At 45.2% G+C, this 16,591-nt stretch overlaps 1 protein-coding gene and 1 pseudogene across 2 annotated transcripts in view; one reads left to right on the top strand and one right to left on the bottom strand.

Annotated features, from left to right (window-relative positions):
- Window positions 1-15,833, bottom strand: part of MAP2K1 (mitogen-activated protein kinase kinase 1) — a 102,111-nt gene extending 86,278 nt beyond the window's left edge. Inside the window, exon 1 of one of the 2 annotated variants that reach the window (XM_002753259.6) lies at window positions 15,323-15,833. In XM_002753259.6, the coding sequence (XP_002753305.1) occupies window positions 15,323-15,402 (80 nt within the window). In that variant the 5' untranslated portion in view covers window positions 15,403-15,833. Of the gene's footprint in view, window positions 1-1,158; window positions 1,207-15,322 lie in introns of those variants that run through there. The other variant, XM_017976684.4, reaches the window with a different exon arrangement.
- On the top strand, window positions 10,470-10,900 carry LOC118144791 (small ribosomal subunit protein uS19 pseudogene; annotated as a pseudogene).
- Window positions 15,834-16,591: the final 758 nt, after the last annotated feature.

The raw sequence follows: 16,591 nt of genomic DNA, 5'->3' as shown, positions 1-16,591 counted from the left end.
TCACAGCTCCTTGTAAAGAACAGAAAAGTCTCTGGCCCAGAAGGTCCTTGGGAAACCTTGTTACACTTAATAGTGTTCCCTGAGACAAAAGAAGTGCTACTGAGAACAATGCAAGATTAGACAACTGTAAAATATCTAACATATTGAAAAGAAAAAGTTGTTTTGCAGATGACACTAGTAAATCTACAAATGCATATATATTCAATCAAAAAATGTTACTAGATAGGATAAGTGAATTTGACAAAGCTACAGGATATAATCAGTTCATACAAAACAAACCATAGTCAAGATGGAAAATACAAACTTAAAAATGTTCAATAACAATAGAATCAGACTGTTATGTATTTGAAGTATTAACTCAGAACACAAGAGAATTATTGAAAAGAAACTCGCTGGACGTGGTGGCTCACGCCTGTAATCCAAGCACTTTGGAGGCCAAGGCGGGCGGATCACCTGAGGTCAGGAGTTCAAGACCAGCCTGACAAACATGGTGAAACCCCGTCTTTAAAAAAGAAAAAGAAAAGAAACTATAATAGTCTAACAAGAGAAAGAGGAATACATAAATAAATGGAAAGATAGCCCATGAAAATTGAAGTTTTCCTTAACCCTACCAAATTTAACAATATGTATGACCATCAAAACTACGTAAGAGTGGGTTAAAAAGCTTTAGAAGTAGATAAAAATATCATAAAGACCAAGGTAAACTTGAAAGTACAACAGATGGATAAATGCATCACATTAAGTAAACTCCAATAAGATACTAGAATTCACTGTGGAGAAAAATTAAGACATCCACCTCAAACCAAGCATATTAATTCTACATGGGAAAAAGAGTTAACCACATAAGGGAAAGAAAAGGCTAGAAGAAAATGAAGCCACACACTCCTGCTAGTTGTGGAGAGACGACAGATGTCAAACCGCTAATGAAAAGTATGCTATACATACTGCCCATTCAAAAACCATGCTTTTGAAGATTCAAAAATGAAATATTTTTTCTTAATACATTAAACACAACGGAACAATGTAACCACATCACTTATAAAACTTCAAAATACAAAGCATATAAAAACTACTTAGAAATATTTTAAATGATCAGAAAGGAAGAAAAATGTGCATGTGACTTTTCAAAATGTTCAAGAACAAAACACCTCAGCCTACCTCTCCAGCTTCATGTCCTTCAACCCGCACCGATGCACCCGTCACACTGAACTACTTGCTGGCTCCTCTACACATCCCAGGCTTTCCCACTTGTGTGAAGTTGCTCATCCTGCGCTCTCTTCCTGCCACACCCCCCCCCATTCCCGTGGAATCCTAGCCATCCTTCAAGATCCAGTTCAAATGTCATCTCCATGAAGGCTCTCCTCATCTCCCCTCTTGAATGCACATGCTCCCTTCTTGGACCAAGCTCTGACAGTGCTTGCTTTGTAGCTTTTCTGTGGCACTTTTCTTACTCAGCAGCCATTGTTTCCCTCCTAAAATCTCCCCCTACACTCCCATATTAGATTTTAAGATCCTTGGAAGGAGAGATAATCTTACTCATCTTTGAGTCACCTACCTACAGCTCCCAGAATATTGATTTACATTCAGTAAGCATTCAATAAATATTAGTTTAAACTGAATTGATGCAATAACCCATTTCAAAAATATAAAAATTAAAGGGAAGCAAATTGACCTTTAAAGGAGCCCTTATATTGCCTATTAAGCTATCAAAAACCACTAAACTGGAAAAAAAAAAAAGTCTCGAAGCTTGAGGAAACAGTTGAAATATACATTGTAAATTGGTTCAATCTTTTTTTGGAACATACTCTGTTAATATGTAACAACAGCAGTAGCGCGGTCCATTGCCTCTGATCTGGTCGATGAATTTATTGAAAAGCAAAACAAAATAAATGGACTCAAAAACATTTACAAGCCGATCATTAAATAATAAAAATCTGGAAGCCACCTAATAATCAACAAAGTGTCATCTGGGTGGCCAGATCCTATCAAACTCTACTCTTCAACTAATAAAAATGACAAGGATGCAGATTATGTCCTCGGGGAAAATCAACTGATCTCAACTATCCAAAAATGTATATAATGGAACAAACAAAGTTAAACTGGAGAATTTAATGCCTACAGGTTTTTTCTTTAGAAGGCGTTCATACATGCAAAAATTTTAAATCACTGTCCTTAAGCAGGCAATTATTCAGAGGGAGGCGTTCAAGGTCATTCTACCTTGTCCATTTTTTCCTCAACCTCCAGGTAACCTCTTCTTAACCTGACTCCCTTCCTGACATCAGAGCAGGATGCCCCTGAGAGATACACAGAGAAATCAGAGGCAGGATCAGCATTTTTAGCAGTTGGCCCTTCATGGGATTCAGAAAACACCTGCTACTTCAAAACAAAACACTATTCATCTTGGGAGAAGAAAACTTAGCAAACAGGTATGTGAGCCTCTAAACAGCTCTCTTGGGCTTCTGAGCAACAAAACAGGGGCCCAGGACATGAATTAAAAACACAAGTTGCAGTAAGAGACCAGGACAACTTTTCAAAATTTGCAGTTTCTGGAAGTGAACAACAGAAACAAACCTGGGACTGCAAGTTTTCTTCTCAGGTTTGCCTCATTTTGCCTCTAGTATCTGTGTTCTCTGACTTTGTTTTCTCAATGTGTCAGGAATATTCACCACTGCTTGAATCTTCATGGGGATGCGGTGGAAACAACTACCATCCATATAGAGAAATGCTAGCAAAAAGGTTCTGAAGAGGGAGCTAAGGAAAAAAGAAAAAGTGGCTGGGCACAGTGGCTTACATCTCTAATCCCAGCACTTTGGGAGGCTGAGGCAGGTAGATCGCTTGAGTCAAGGAGTTTGAGACCAGCCTGGGCAACACAATGAGACCCCACATTAAAAAAAAAAAAAAAAAAAAAAAAAGGTGTACTCCTAATCATAAGCCATTCTGCTGAGAAAAAAAAAAGAATAAAATAAAAATAAAAAAGGAAGCAGAAAAGGTTTTTTTGCTGGTTTCTTTTCTTTTCTTTTTAATGTGATGCTTATCATAAAATGAAGATAAGCAGTACAAAGGGATCTAGGGATGGGAGACAGCAAATATTAGTTGGCATTAATTAAAGTACATAAGACTTGGAATGAGTTTTGCTCTTTGGGTACTTTTTTATTATAAATTTTTTCTAACATATAGAAAAACTCAAAGAATAAAAGTGAAACTCTAAACAAAAGAACTGTGAACATTCTGCTCCATTTGCTTTATCCACTGTTTGTGTATGTTTGGGTTTTTTTACTGAACCGTTTCAGGGTAAGTTTTGTGCATTATGTATGAGTATGAATTCTCCTACATAATATCTGTGCCACCATTGCATTTTAAAAATTAGCAGTACAACCGAGCACAGTGGCTCACGCCTGTAATCCCCGAACTTTGGGAGGCTGAGGCACATGGATCACTTGAAGTCAGGAGTTTAAGACCAGCCTGCCCATTATGGCGAAACTCCAGCTCTACTAAAAGCATAAAAATTAGCTGGGCATGGTAGCATGCTCCTATAATCCCAGCTACTCGGAGGCTGGGGCATGAGAATCACTTGAACCTGGGAAGTGGAAGTTGCAGTAAGCCAAGATCACACCGCTGCACTCCAGCCTGGGTGACAGAGTGAAACTCTGTCTCAAAAAAAATTATCAACATTCTATTCACATTTCCCCAACTGTCCCAACAATGCATTTTATAACTGTTTCATTTTTTGATCCAGTACACAACTGGGGTTCATGCAGTACTTTTTGTTTTGTTTTCTTTTTGAGACAGGGTCTCACTCTGTCACCCAGACCGGCGTGCAGTACATTTGATCTGCATGTCTCCTTGGTCTCCTATCCTAACAGCACCACCCTCCCCTTTTTCCCTTGATAGTATCTTTTCTTTTCAGAGAGGGTCCCACTCTCTCACCCAGGCTGGAGTGCAGTGGTACCATTATGGCTCATCACAATCTCACCTCCTGAGCTCAAGTAATCCTCCCACCTGAGCGTCCTGAATAGCTGGGACTACACACACATGCCACCACATCTGGCTAATTTTTGTATTTTTGTAGAGAAAGGGTCTTGCTGCGTTGTCCAGGCTGGTCTCTAGCTCTTGGGCTCAAGCAATCCTCCCCCTGACTTGGCAGGCCTCCCCAAGTGCTGGGATTATAGGTGTGTGCTACCATGCCCAGCCTTACACTGACTTTTTTTTTTGAGAGGGAGTCTCACTCTGTCACCCAGGCTGGAGTGCAATGGCATGGTCTTGGCTCACTGCAACCTCTGCCTTCCAGGCTCAAGCGATTCTCCCACCTCAGCCTCCTAAGTAGCCTCCCAAGTAGCTGGGACTACAGGTGCAAGCCACCACATCCAGCTAATTTTTGTATTTTTAGTAGAAACAGGGTTTCACCATGTTGGCCAGGCTGGTCTTGAACTTCTGATCTTGTGATCTGCCCATGCTGGCCTCCCAAAGTGCTGGGATTACAGGTATAAACCACCACACCTGGCCTATACTGACTTTTTAAAGAGATAGGTCAGTTGTCTTAGAGAACATTTCATATCCCAGGTTTGTCTGATTGAAATTTCCTCTTGGTGTTATTATCTCATTTCTCTATCCCTGTATTTGCTATAAACAGGAAGTCAAGGCTTGATTACATGTAGGTTTGGGCTAGATTTGAAGGATAAGCAGCCTATGAAATATCCAAATCAACATGATTTATCAACATTTATAGTTTGTTATTAAGAACAAAAGGAACTATTCAGACTTCTGAGGAGGAGAAATCAAAAACTGGCATCATTAACACATCCCATTTGGACAGCATTCCAGTGATAATAAAGTGCTTTTTTTTTTTTCCCCTCTTGCCTCCCCATAAAGTGCTTTTGTCTATATTATTTTAGATGATGCTCTCTTATCCTACTTCCCTCATGGATTTCTTATTATCAGCCTTACTCTACTAACAAGGAAAACTAGGCTCAGTGAGGTTAAGTGATATGACCAAGGTCACACCATTAAGAAGTGCTATAGGCTTGGAGCAGTGGCTCTCGCCTGTAATCCCAACACTTTGGGAGGCCAAGGTGGGTGGATCACCTGAGGTCAGGAGTTCAAGGCCAAAATGACAAAACCCTGTCTCTACTAAAAATACAAAAAAATAGCTGGGTGTGGTGACACGCACCTATAATCCCAGCTACTGTGGAGGCTGAGGCAGGAGAATCTCTTGAACCTGGGAGGTGGAGGTTGCAGTGAGCTGAGATTGCGCCATTGCACTCCACCTTGGGCAACAAGAGCGAAACTCTGTCTCAAAAAAAAAAGTGTTATAATTAAGTAAGGAGTGATGTACCTGAGGCATGGCATGGAGTTGCTCACAAAAGACTACACAAGTGGGAGATGTGCTTTATGTTAGATCTTGAAAGATGGGTACCATTAGGGCTGGATGCGGTGGCTCACACCTGTAATCCCATCACTCTGGGATGCCAATGCAGACATATCACCTGAGATCAGGAGTTTGAGACCAACCTGGCCAACATGGTAAAACCCTATCTCTACTAAAAATACAAACATTAGCTGAGCATGGTAGTGTGTGCCTTTAGTTATAGCTACTCGGAAGGCTGAGGCAGGAGAATCTGGGAGGCAGAGGTTGCAGTGAGCCAAGATCACACCATTGCACTCCAGTCTGGATGACAAGAGTGAAACTATGTCACAAAAAGAAAAACATACGGGTACCATTCATATTTATTCCAGGCACCACAGTAGACAGTGGAGAAATATCAGTGCACAAGACAATCACGGTCCCTGTCTTCACAGAAGCTAAAGTGTAGTGGCAAATATAAAACAAAAATTAAATCATTAAAGAAAGTGGAGTAGGGCATTCCAGACAAAGAAATCCATGTCAGCAAGACCAGACAGATGTAAGAAGCAGTATGCTGGGGGTACAGTGAGAAGAGTAAAGAAAGTGGTCAGTGGACTACAGCAGGTGAACCAGGAAACAGAGGAAAATCAAGCTGGATAGGCAAGGCAGGGCCAACAGCTACAGAAGTCCCCACTTAAATGTAGTTTTGCTTTGACAATTCCAGTTACCCGGCTGGGCACGGCGGCTCACACCTATAATCCCAGCACTTTGGGAGGCTGAGGCTGGCAGATCGCTTGAGGTCAGGAGTTCGAGACCAGCTTGGCCAACATCGTGAAACCCTGTCTCTACTAAAAAAATATAAAAATTAGCCAGGCATGGTGGTACTTGCCTGTAATCCCAGCTACTTGGGTGGCTGAGGCAGGAGAATCACCTGAACCCTGGAGGTGGAGGTTGCAGTGAGTGGAGACTAAGGCACTGCGCTCCAGCCTGGGTGACAGAACAAGACTCCATCTCAAAAAAAAAAAAAAAGAGAGAGAGAGAATTCCAGTAACCCACAGTAAGTACAGTAACCCCATTCATGTAACTTTTATTACAATATATTGTTATAATTATTCCATTTTTGTATTAGTTATTGTTAATCTCTTGCTATGCCTAATTTATAAGTTAAACTTTATCACAGGCATACACTGCATAGGAAAACACATAGTATATGCAGAGTTTGGTACTATTGATATATGTGATTTCAGGCATCCGCTAGGGGTTTTGAAATGTATGCCACTCAGATAAGGGAGGACTACTGTACTCTACTACAGTCTCCTCTTCCTTTCTTTCAAGGGGGCATAAATAAGTGAAGGGGAATTGGCAGAGCACAGTGGCTCATGCCTGTAATCCCGACACTTTGGGAGTCCGTGGCAGGCAGATCACAAGGTCAGGACATCAAGACCATCCTGGCCAAAATGGTGAAACCCCATCTCTACTTAAAATACAAAAATTAGCTGGGCATGACAGTGTGTGCCTGTAATCCCAGCTACTCGGTAGGCTGAGGCAGGAGAATCGCTTGAACCCGGGAGGATGAGGTTGCAGTGAGCCGAGATCATGCCACTGCACTCCAACCTGGCGACAGAGAAAGACTCCATCTCAAAAAAAAAAAAAAAAGAATTTACCCGCCATTTCTGTATCTGCTGTAACAGCAGCAGAGATGTTCTTCCCAGAAACACAGGCTTAAGCAGGCCTTTTTCACAAGAAGCTGTCTGAAAGACAGCACCAGTATTAGTTACATCAACTACCCAATAAATAGAAGCATTCAAGTTCGAAACCACAAAATCAGTGTGAAACCACTTCAACAGCTCCTAGATAGTTATCAAGCCAGACACAGTGGCTCATGCCTGTAAACCCAGCACTTTGGCAGGACAAGGGGGGAGGACTGCATGAGGCAAGGAGTTTGAGCCCAGGTTGGGCAATATAGCAAGGCTCTATCTCTAAAAAATTTAAAATGATTTTAAAACTAGCCAGGCATGGTGGTACATGCCTATAGCCCCAGCTACTCAGGAGGCTGAGGCAGGAGGATTCCCTGAGCCCAGGAGTTAAAGGTTACAGTGAGCACCAATGCATTCCAGCCTGGGTGCCTGAGCAAGAGCCTGTCTCTAAAAAAAAAAAAAGTTCCTAGTTATCATGGTGCACATCTCAGAAAAAGCCATTAAGAGACTCAAAAAAAGCACATCAACCTGTGTCAACCTTTCTTCCCCAAGGGCCTTCACACTCTAAATGATGTGTGTTCTTTACATGCCTAGCAGTACTGCTGATGCTATGAACTACACTCTGAATACAATAAGTAAGTCTGAGTGTTTTAGGGTTACATAGAAACAGTTGAAACTCCAAAATCATAGATACCACTAAGGCCAAGTAGTGAGCCCTCCTAAGATTATTCGGCTCCTTACAGCCTTCAAAGAAATTTTATATATCTTGAAAGTATTCCTTTGAGGTAGGGTCTAGTCAATCATTTAATCAACAGATATCTACTGAGTATTTTCTATGTGCCAGAATCTGTTCTACACACTGAGCAATGAACAAGGCAAAGCCCAATCTTGAAGCTTACACTTAGGGTGGCAGAAGCCCTAAGCTTACACTTAGGGTGGCAGAAGAAGATAAATACTTATACACAATGTAACATCAGTTAGTGGTCAGTGCTGCAAAGAAAACTAAGGCAAAATCAAGGGGTAAAGAATGACAGGGAGTGCTGTATTAGGGTGATCAAAGATGGTCTCTGTGAGGAGACATTTCAACAGAGGTGGGAAGGAAGTGAGGAAGCAAGTCATATGGTATTTGAGAAATAAGCCTTCCAGGCCGCAGGAATGGAAAAAGCAAAGATTCTAAGAGAAGAACGTGCCCAATCTACAACCGGAAAGCACAGAGGACAGTCTGGCTAGAGTGGATGAATGAAGGGGGCACTGAAAGAAAACTAAGGACATGATCAGGTAGGGCCTCGTAGGCCACTATGGGAGATTTTGTAAACAATTAACACCTCCACTTTACAGATAAGGAAACCAAGAGTCAGAAAGTAAAAAGGACTTGCCCAAGGTCAAAGAAAAAGTGAGATCTTGGGAGGTACCCTGCTCACTACTGCAACTGCATTAACGGTGTTGTTCTAAAGAAAGAGCTTAATAATGTGCCTTATACTAGAAGGAGAGGTAATGTACCCTAAGACCCAACAATCCCACATCTGAGTACCTTCCACAGGAAACTCTCTCACAACATCCAAAGGAGAAAATGATGTCCAAGGATGGTCAAGGTCATGACTGTTTGAGGCAGCAAGGGGATGGGAAACAACGAAGATGTCTACTTCTAGAGAAGTAAGTAAGCAAAATGTGGCAGATGCACATGATACAACCAAGAGAAATAATGGGCCGGGCGCAGTGGCTCACGCCTGTAATCCCAGCACTTTGGGAGGCCGAGGCGGGTGGATCACAAGGTCAAGAGATCGAGACCATCCTGGTCAACATGGTGAAACCCCATCTCTACCAAAAATACAAAAAAATTAGCTGGGCATGGTGGCGCATGCCTATAGTCTCAACTACTCGGGAGGCTGAGGCAGGAGAATTGCTTGAACCCAGGAGGTGAAGATTGTGGAGAGCCGAGATCGCGCCATTGCACTCCAGCCTGGGTAAGAAGATCAAAACTCCGTCTCAAAAAAAAAAAAACAAATTTGGTTTAAAAAAAAAAGCAAGCAACTAAGGGCGGGTGCAGTAGCTCACACCTGTAATCCCAGCACTTTGGGAGGTCAAGGCAGGCAAATCATAAGGTCAGGAGTTTGAGACTAGCCTCGCCAACATGGTGAAACCCCATTACTACTAAAAATACAAAAAATTAGCTGGGTGTGGTGGCACACTCCTGTAGTCCCAGCTACTCAGGAGGCTGAGGCAAGAGGATCGCTTGAACCCGGGAGGTGAAGGCTGTGGTGAGCCAAGGTCGCACCACTGCACAGCCTGGGCAACAGAGTGGGACTCTGTCTCAAAAAAAAAGAAACTAAGCCTGGGTGCGGTGGCTCATGCCTGTAATCCCATCACTTTGGGAGGCCAAGGCAGGTGTATCAACTGAGGTCAGGAGTTCAAAACCAGCCTGACCAACATAGTGAAACCCCATCTCTACTAAAAATACAAAATCAGCCAGGCATGGTGGCACATGCCTGTAATCCCAGCTACTCAGGAGGCTGAGGCTGAAGAATCACTTGAACCTGGGAAGTGGAGGTTGTAGTGAGCCAAGATCATGCCATTGCACTCCAGCCTGGGGAACAAGAGTGAAACTCGGTCTCAAAAAAAAAAAACTGATAGAAAATGTAGGGACGGTCGTTGCTTCTGTTCAAACACTCCTGGTTCACCAATATAGTAGCTCACACCTACAATTCCAGCACATTAGGAGGATGAGGTGGGCAGATCGCTTGAACCCAGGAGTTCAAGACCAGCCTGAGCGACATGGTGAAACCCCATCTCTACAAAACAATCAAAACTTAGCAGGGCGTGGTGGTACACACCTGTAGTCTCAGCCACTCACAAGGCTGAGGCAGGAGAATCACTTGAGCCCAGGAGGCAGAGATAGCAGTGAGAGGTGAGATGGCGCCATTGTACTCCAGCCTGGGCAGTGGGAGTGAAACTCACAAACACACATACAAATACTCCTGGTTCTCCCCCTTCCAAGTACGTCACTGCCATCCTTGAAGGTCAGAATGGCCACATGATTTGCTCTGGCCAAAGAAATGGCAGCAAAAATGACAAGGCTCACTTCTTGGCAAAACTTTAAGAGCCTGAATGTGGCTTTTCACAAGATTCCCTCTTCATTTAGGTATATTTCAGCAAGGATGCCTCAACTAGCCTGGATCCCTAAAGAACTCCAATCTGCAGAGGCTTCCACTGACCTAAAAGTGTGTTAAATTGCTGATATTTTGTGGTTGTTACCTCAACATAACCTATTCTATTCTATCTAGGAAATGCAGATTCCTAGCGCTATAGCATTTTAGAATCCTAAGCAGATACATACGAAACCATACTTCTACTTCCTAAAGGCATACACATAATCAAACCAACAGGTGGAATTATAAAACCACATAAACGATCTTTTCTGAGGATCCAACAAGATGGCAGAGGTAGAGCAGAAGAACAACAGGAACTTCCGCAAGTTTGCCTGCCATGGCATGACCCTAGACCAGCTGCTACACATGTCCTAAAAGCAGCTAATGCAGTTGTACAGTGCACACCAGCAGCGGCAGCTGAACCAGGGCCCGAGGCAGAAGCAGCACTAACTACTAAAGCGCCTGTGCAAGGCCAAGGAGGCACCGCCCATGGAGAAGCCAGAAGCAGTGAAAACGTGCTTGTGGGACATGATCCTTCTGCCCTTAACGGCGGGCAGCATGGTCATCTACAACGGCAAGACCTTCAACCAGGTGGAGATCAAGCCAGAGACAATCGGCCACTACCTAGGTGAGTTCTCCATCACCTACAAGTCTGGGAAGCACTGCCGGCATGGCATCGGGCCACCCGCCCCTCCCGCTTCATCCCCCTCAAGTAGTGGCAGCTAATAAAGGCACACATATATAGCACCAATCAACAAATAAAAATAAAACCATATAAATATCTTAGAATGGCTGAGTGGGTGACTGTAAAACAAAGGAAATGGGAAGATAAGGAATGAGCGTAAACGAAAAAAGAAAAGGAACAATAAAAAGACCTAAAGTTTCATTAAACCCATTGTGCAAATATTAGAAATTTCATTCACTCATTGATTGGACAAACATCTATACACCTATTATGTGCCAGGAATTATTTCGGGTGTACTTACAGAGTGGTGAGTCAAAAAACAGGCAGTTCTATGCTTAAAGTTTACAGTGTACAGGAAAGCCATATATTAAGAAACCCTCAGAAAAAAATTACAATGATTAAGTCTCATTTAAGCTCAGGTGAGTACCAGGCACGGTATACCCACCTATAGTCCCAGCTACTCAATAGGCTGAAGTGGGAGAATCGCTGAAGTCCAGGAGTTGAACAACCAGCCTAGGCAAAACCCCTTATCAGAAAAAAGCAAAAAAGCTCAGGTGACATGAGAAAGAGGAACCACATTCAGTGGTTTATAAGCATCTCAGAGGAAGTCACATTTAGGCAAACAGGTGAAGACTGCTTCCCGCCTAGCTAGCAAAGGAGGGGCGATTCATTCCAGGCAAAGGGAACAGCTTGTAAAGAGGCCTGCAGTGAGTATGGACCATCCCACAGAGGAAGTGAAAGAGGACTAGTGTGATGGAAGAAAGGAGTGGCAGGAAATGTGGTTAAAGAGATTGGTGGGAGGGGGCGGTGGGGACAACAGGCAGATCACTCAGTCTCACAGTCTAATATAAGGAGTTTGGATTTTATGCTAACTGCAATAAAACCAGAAGAACATTTTAAACAGAAGAATAATGTTATCTTATCTTCAATATATTACATTCTAATACTTAAGACCCTAGTAATATGCTCAGGTTTTTGCAAAATATGCAAACTGCATGATTTTTCTTTGAGGACCCCTAGAACTTGCATAAACTTCAGGTCCCATCTCAACTCCATCCCAACTCCATCATCCCCACCCAACTCCATGTCTACATGGGGTAAGTCCTATGTTAGAGGTGAGCACAAGGTGCCAAGGACAAAGCAACTTTACCAATTTGGTACCAAGAGTTCTTTACTGTCAAAATGGATTTTCTTCTTCTTTAGTTCACATTGTCTGGTAACATTCAAAATTGTTCCCTGGTCTAATCACAGAAATCACGACAGCAACAGAGTTCTTTCTGCTGGCAGCCCAAGACAAGACATTTTGCTAGACAAACACTCAGAAGTTAAAGATAAGATGTGTACAGTTGTCCCTCTCATTAGTGCTCTGAAATATAGGGAAACAGTCCCTGTTTGTCTCAGGTAGCCTACACAAAGATGCCTCCTATTGTAACATAGCAATGAGTCATGGAGGTAGATGCAGATGGTACAAAAAACTAAACTAGGGAGAACTGTTTGTCCAGAAGCAAAGGCACTTTAACACACAATCCACCACCATGAATGGAAATCACTTTCCAGTTTCCTTCAGTCCAAAACTTAGGCAGCAACAAAGGCACCAGGAGCCAACAGCTTTGGAAGGTTTAATATGTACTAGCTCATTTAATGTTCACAACGATGCTAAGTAGTTCTATTATTAGCCCCATTTTTGCAGATGAAAAATCCTAAATCTAAGCCTTAAACTAGAAAACTTGAACCAGGTCACAAAACCACAACAGAGGCCAGGCACAGTGGCTCACACCCATAATCCCAACACTTTGGGAGGCCAAAGGGGGTTAGATCACGAGGTTAGGGGTTCAAGACCAAGTTCAAGTTCTACTAAAAAATACAAAATTAGCCTGAGTAATCCCAGCTACTTAGGAGACAGAGGCAGGAGAATCACTTGAACCTGGGAGGTGGAGGTCACAGTGAGCCGACATCAGGCCACTGCACTCCAGCCTGGACAACAGAGCAAGACTCTGTCTCAAACACACACACAAACACACACACACACACACACACACACACACACACGAGCTAGGCTTCAAACCTAGCCTAACTCCAGAGCCCTTACTTCTTAACCATTGTTTAGAACCTCCCAGTCCCATCCAAATTTTTCTGTCACCAAATATGGAGTAGTTTCTTCTCGTCCTGCTTTTACTATTTTAGTGAAACCCCTCCCCCTTGAGAGAATAGTTGTGGTTTCACAATTACAACAGAGTAACAGGTACTTCTTCTTAGTATTCACGTCCAATTCAAATAGGAAAGGATGATCAGGCCACGACATTCAGCCAGAATCCACTGTGGTCAGAATCTGTCCTAACAACAGTCAGGGCTTTCAGTCTGTTTTAAGAAGGTGAAACACTGTACACTAAAACTGAACAAACGTTTGCACTGCAGCAAACATTATGGCTCACGCCTGTAATCCCAGCACTTTGGGAGGCCGAGGCAGGCAGATCACCTGAGGTCAGGTGTTCAAGACCACCCTGGCCGGGCACAGTGGCTCAAGCCTGTAATCCCAGCACTTTGGAAGGCCAAGGCAGGTGGATCACAAGGTGAAGAGATCAAGACCATCCTGGTCAACATGGTGAAATCCCGTCTCTACTAAAAATACAAAAAATTAGCTGGGCATGGTGGCGCGTGCCTGTAATCCCAGCTACTCAGGAGGCTGAGGCAGGAGAATTGCCTGAACCCAGGAGGCGGAGGTTGCGGTGAGCCGAGATCGCGCCATTGCACTCCAGCCTGGGTTACAAGAGCGAAACTCCGTCTCAAAAAAAAAACACCCTGACCAACACGAAGAAGCCCCTCTCTACTAAAAATACAAAATTAGGCGTGGTGGCACATGCCTGTAATCCCAGCTACTCAGGAGGCTGAGGCAGGACAATCACTTGAACCCAGGAGGCAGAGGTTGCAGTGAGCCGAGATCGCACCATTCCACTCCAGCCTGGGCAACAAGAGTGAAACCCTGTCTCAAAAAAAAAAAAAAAAAAATGTTTGCAATGCAACCCAACCACCTATACAAGTCAGTAACATGCAAAACAGATACCACACGACTGCGAGGGGCCTAAAGAGGAGAGTCTGCTGGGAGTAGGTCTCAAGAACTTAGCTGAACACATACCACACACAGGTCCACCACTGACCGTGTGATCACTACAGGCATGGAACAAGTCACCAAGCCAACAGGTCCCCAGGTTATTAAAATATAGGGAAAGTTGGCTGGGTAATCCCAGCACTTTGGGAGGATCGCTAGAGCCCAGGAGTTCAAGACCAGCCTAAGCAATATACCAAGACCCCATCTCTATAAAATTTTTAAAAATAAAATTTTTTTTAAATCTAGAGAAAGAAAGGGAGGTTACAGAAATCACCAAAGAGCAGAAAGTCCAAGCCTACTCTGATTTCATCAATTAGCTTCCTAAAGTCTGCAGGATGCAGGTAAAAGATTAAAAACAAAATCTTTACTGAAGATTGGACAAACCACCACCAAAAAAAAGGCAAAAAATAAAAATAAACTGATCTTTTCTGGCCATTTCTCTAGCTAGCTAAGCAGCTTTCCCTCACATAGTCTTGTCCCTTACCTAGAACCCAAAAGAGTTGTGGTAGCTCAGAAACCCCCAGTAAACAGCCTCATGATTATTTAATGAAATAAAGTGTTCATTTGTGAGCAACGCTAGAAGCTGCAGAGATGGAACACCTAGTATACGGTTTACAGGTCATGGTGTTCATGTCTCAGGTCAGGAGTTTAGGAGCTCCTGGCCAAGTACGGAAAGCTAATCATTAGTGAGGAAATGGTTTGTTGAATAAATGAATGAATGAATAGCCAGATAAGGAACGATGCTTTCTTGAGCAAGACAGTTCCCAGGAAGGCCAAGGACCGGGAACTCCCAAAGTCAGCAAGGAAAAGCCACGAAGTCCACACGGACTTCCAGCACGCCCCCGCTGGCCAGGCAGCTGGCCTGCAACAAGGCATTTAGGCCCCACAGGTGTCAGGCATGAAGGTGAGGCTAATGCTCCACACTTCATAAACTGAGCCGGTCTCAAAGCACAGATGCGATCTTAATTCTTTCCAAAACATTAGCCTCCTCTCCCCGTTACAGCCCAGACTCCCAGAGGATCACATTTAGAACACAGCTGGGGAGAGGCAGGAGAGATGTGCCAGCTTTTATTTTCTTGGGAGGAGACCGGTCAATGGCCAGGGACCACTGAAACTGTCGGGAAACGGGTGAAGAGGGAAATCGAGACCCGCGAAATCCGCGAACTGGTCTGAGTCAGGAGCACAATCAGTGCTTAGTCACTGATACCCCGGCGGCCGGGAGTTCCTCGCCCCCTGCCAGCCCCAGACGTACGTGACAAACCGGAGAGGAGCCTGGCGCGCGCTCCTGAGCCCCGGCCCGGGCCTCCCCAGCCGGGCCCCGACGTTCGCCACCCGCTCCATACTTACTCTGCAGAGCTGGTCCCGTTAACCGCCGAGCCGTCGGGGGCCGGGTTCAGCTGGATGGGCGTCGGCTTCTTCTTGGGCATTTTGGACCCGGCTAAGGCGCTTTCAACTCCGGGGGGAGGGCAGCACCTCTCGCTTCCTCCCGCTGAGCTGCCCCGAGCCCGCTGCGCAGGTCCAAGTCCGGGCCGCGGGCCGCGGGGATGCCTTCGGCGGGTGCGCCCCGCGCGGTCCCGTCAGCTCCGAGGGGGCCGGTGGCGGTCTCAGGGGACCCCCGCCCCACCCGCCCGGGACTCGGCTCCGCGCGCAGCGAGCCGAAGGGCTGCCCGCAGGAGTGGAGCGAACTGAAAGTGCGGTTCGGCAGCCCGGGATTCCCTCCCTCTCTCCCTCAACCAACCAGTCTCTCCAGCTCAGGCGGCCCCGTCGCGCGCGCACCAGAGCCCAGCTCCAGCTCCTGTCGAGGAAACTGCCGCCGCCGCGCTCCTAGCCGCTAAGCGCATCGGCCCTGGGAGGGACTGGAGGTCGGGGGAGGGGCGGGGAAGGGGAAGCCTCGCCCCCCACCCGAGCTGCGGCGCTTTCCACACACCCACTCACTCCGCCCCTATTGCCTCGCCAACAACCAATGGGAGCAAGCCTCGGCGGCAGATGACGCGGAAATACGTCATGGGAGCGCGGCGCGCTGCCCTGGGGGCGGGGTCTGTCGCGGGCTCGACGGCGCCCTCTGCCGCCCGGAGACACGCAGGCTGACCCCTCCGAAAAGAGGTTCGTATCGGCTGCCGGTTGAGCTCCTCTAGGCCAAGTGCTGCGCGGCCTCCTCGTCTGCGGTAACTAGCCTGTCCCCAACCTTCGTCCCAAAGCCGAGTCCTGTTGACAGAAATGAAATAACAAAATAAATAAGGAAAAGGACCCCTTCCTGTGTCCAGAGGAGAGGCGGCGTGGTAAATAGGAAACTTGTCCAGAGACTCCTTGAGCCCAACGAACTGTCATTTATGTATTTTATTTGTTTAATAATACTCCTGAGAAGGGTGCGGGGAAATGGATACTCAGTGCTGATGAGACTGTAAATTGTTGCAACGGTTTTTGAGAGCAGATTGATTTTTTTTTTTTTTTTTTTTTGACGGGGTTTCACTATGTTGGTAACATTTTTTTTAAAGCCTTAAAAACACCCTTTACCAGTCCAGGAGTGGTGGCTCACGTCTGTAATCCCAGTGTTGCCTGAGCAGGGAGACTCCCCCCCCCACCCCTCCCCGGTCTCTACTGGCTGGGCGTGACTGA

Source organism: Callithrix jacchus, chromosome 8 (genome assembly GCF_049354715.1).
Source record: "Callithrix jacchus isolate 240 chromosome 8, calJac240_pri, whole genome shotgun sequence".
Taxonomy (NCBI): Eukaryota; Metazoa; Chordata; class Mammalia; order Primates; family Cebidae; genus Callithrix; species Callithrix jacchus.
This window is presented reverse-complemented; position numbering and strand designations above follow the sequence as displayed.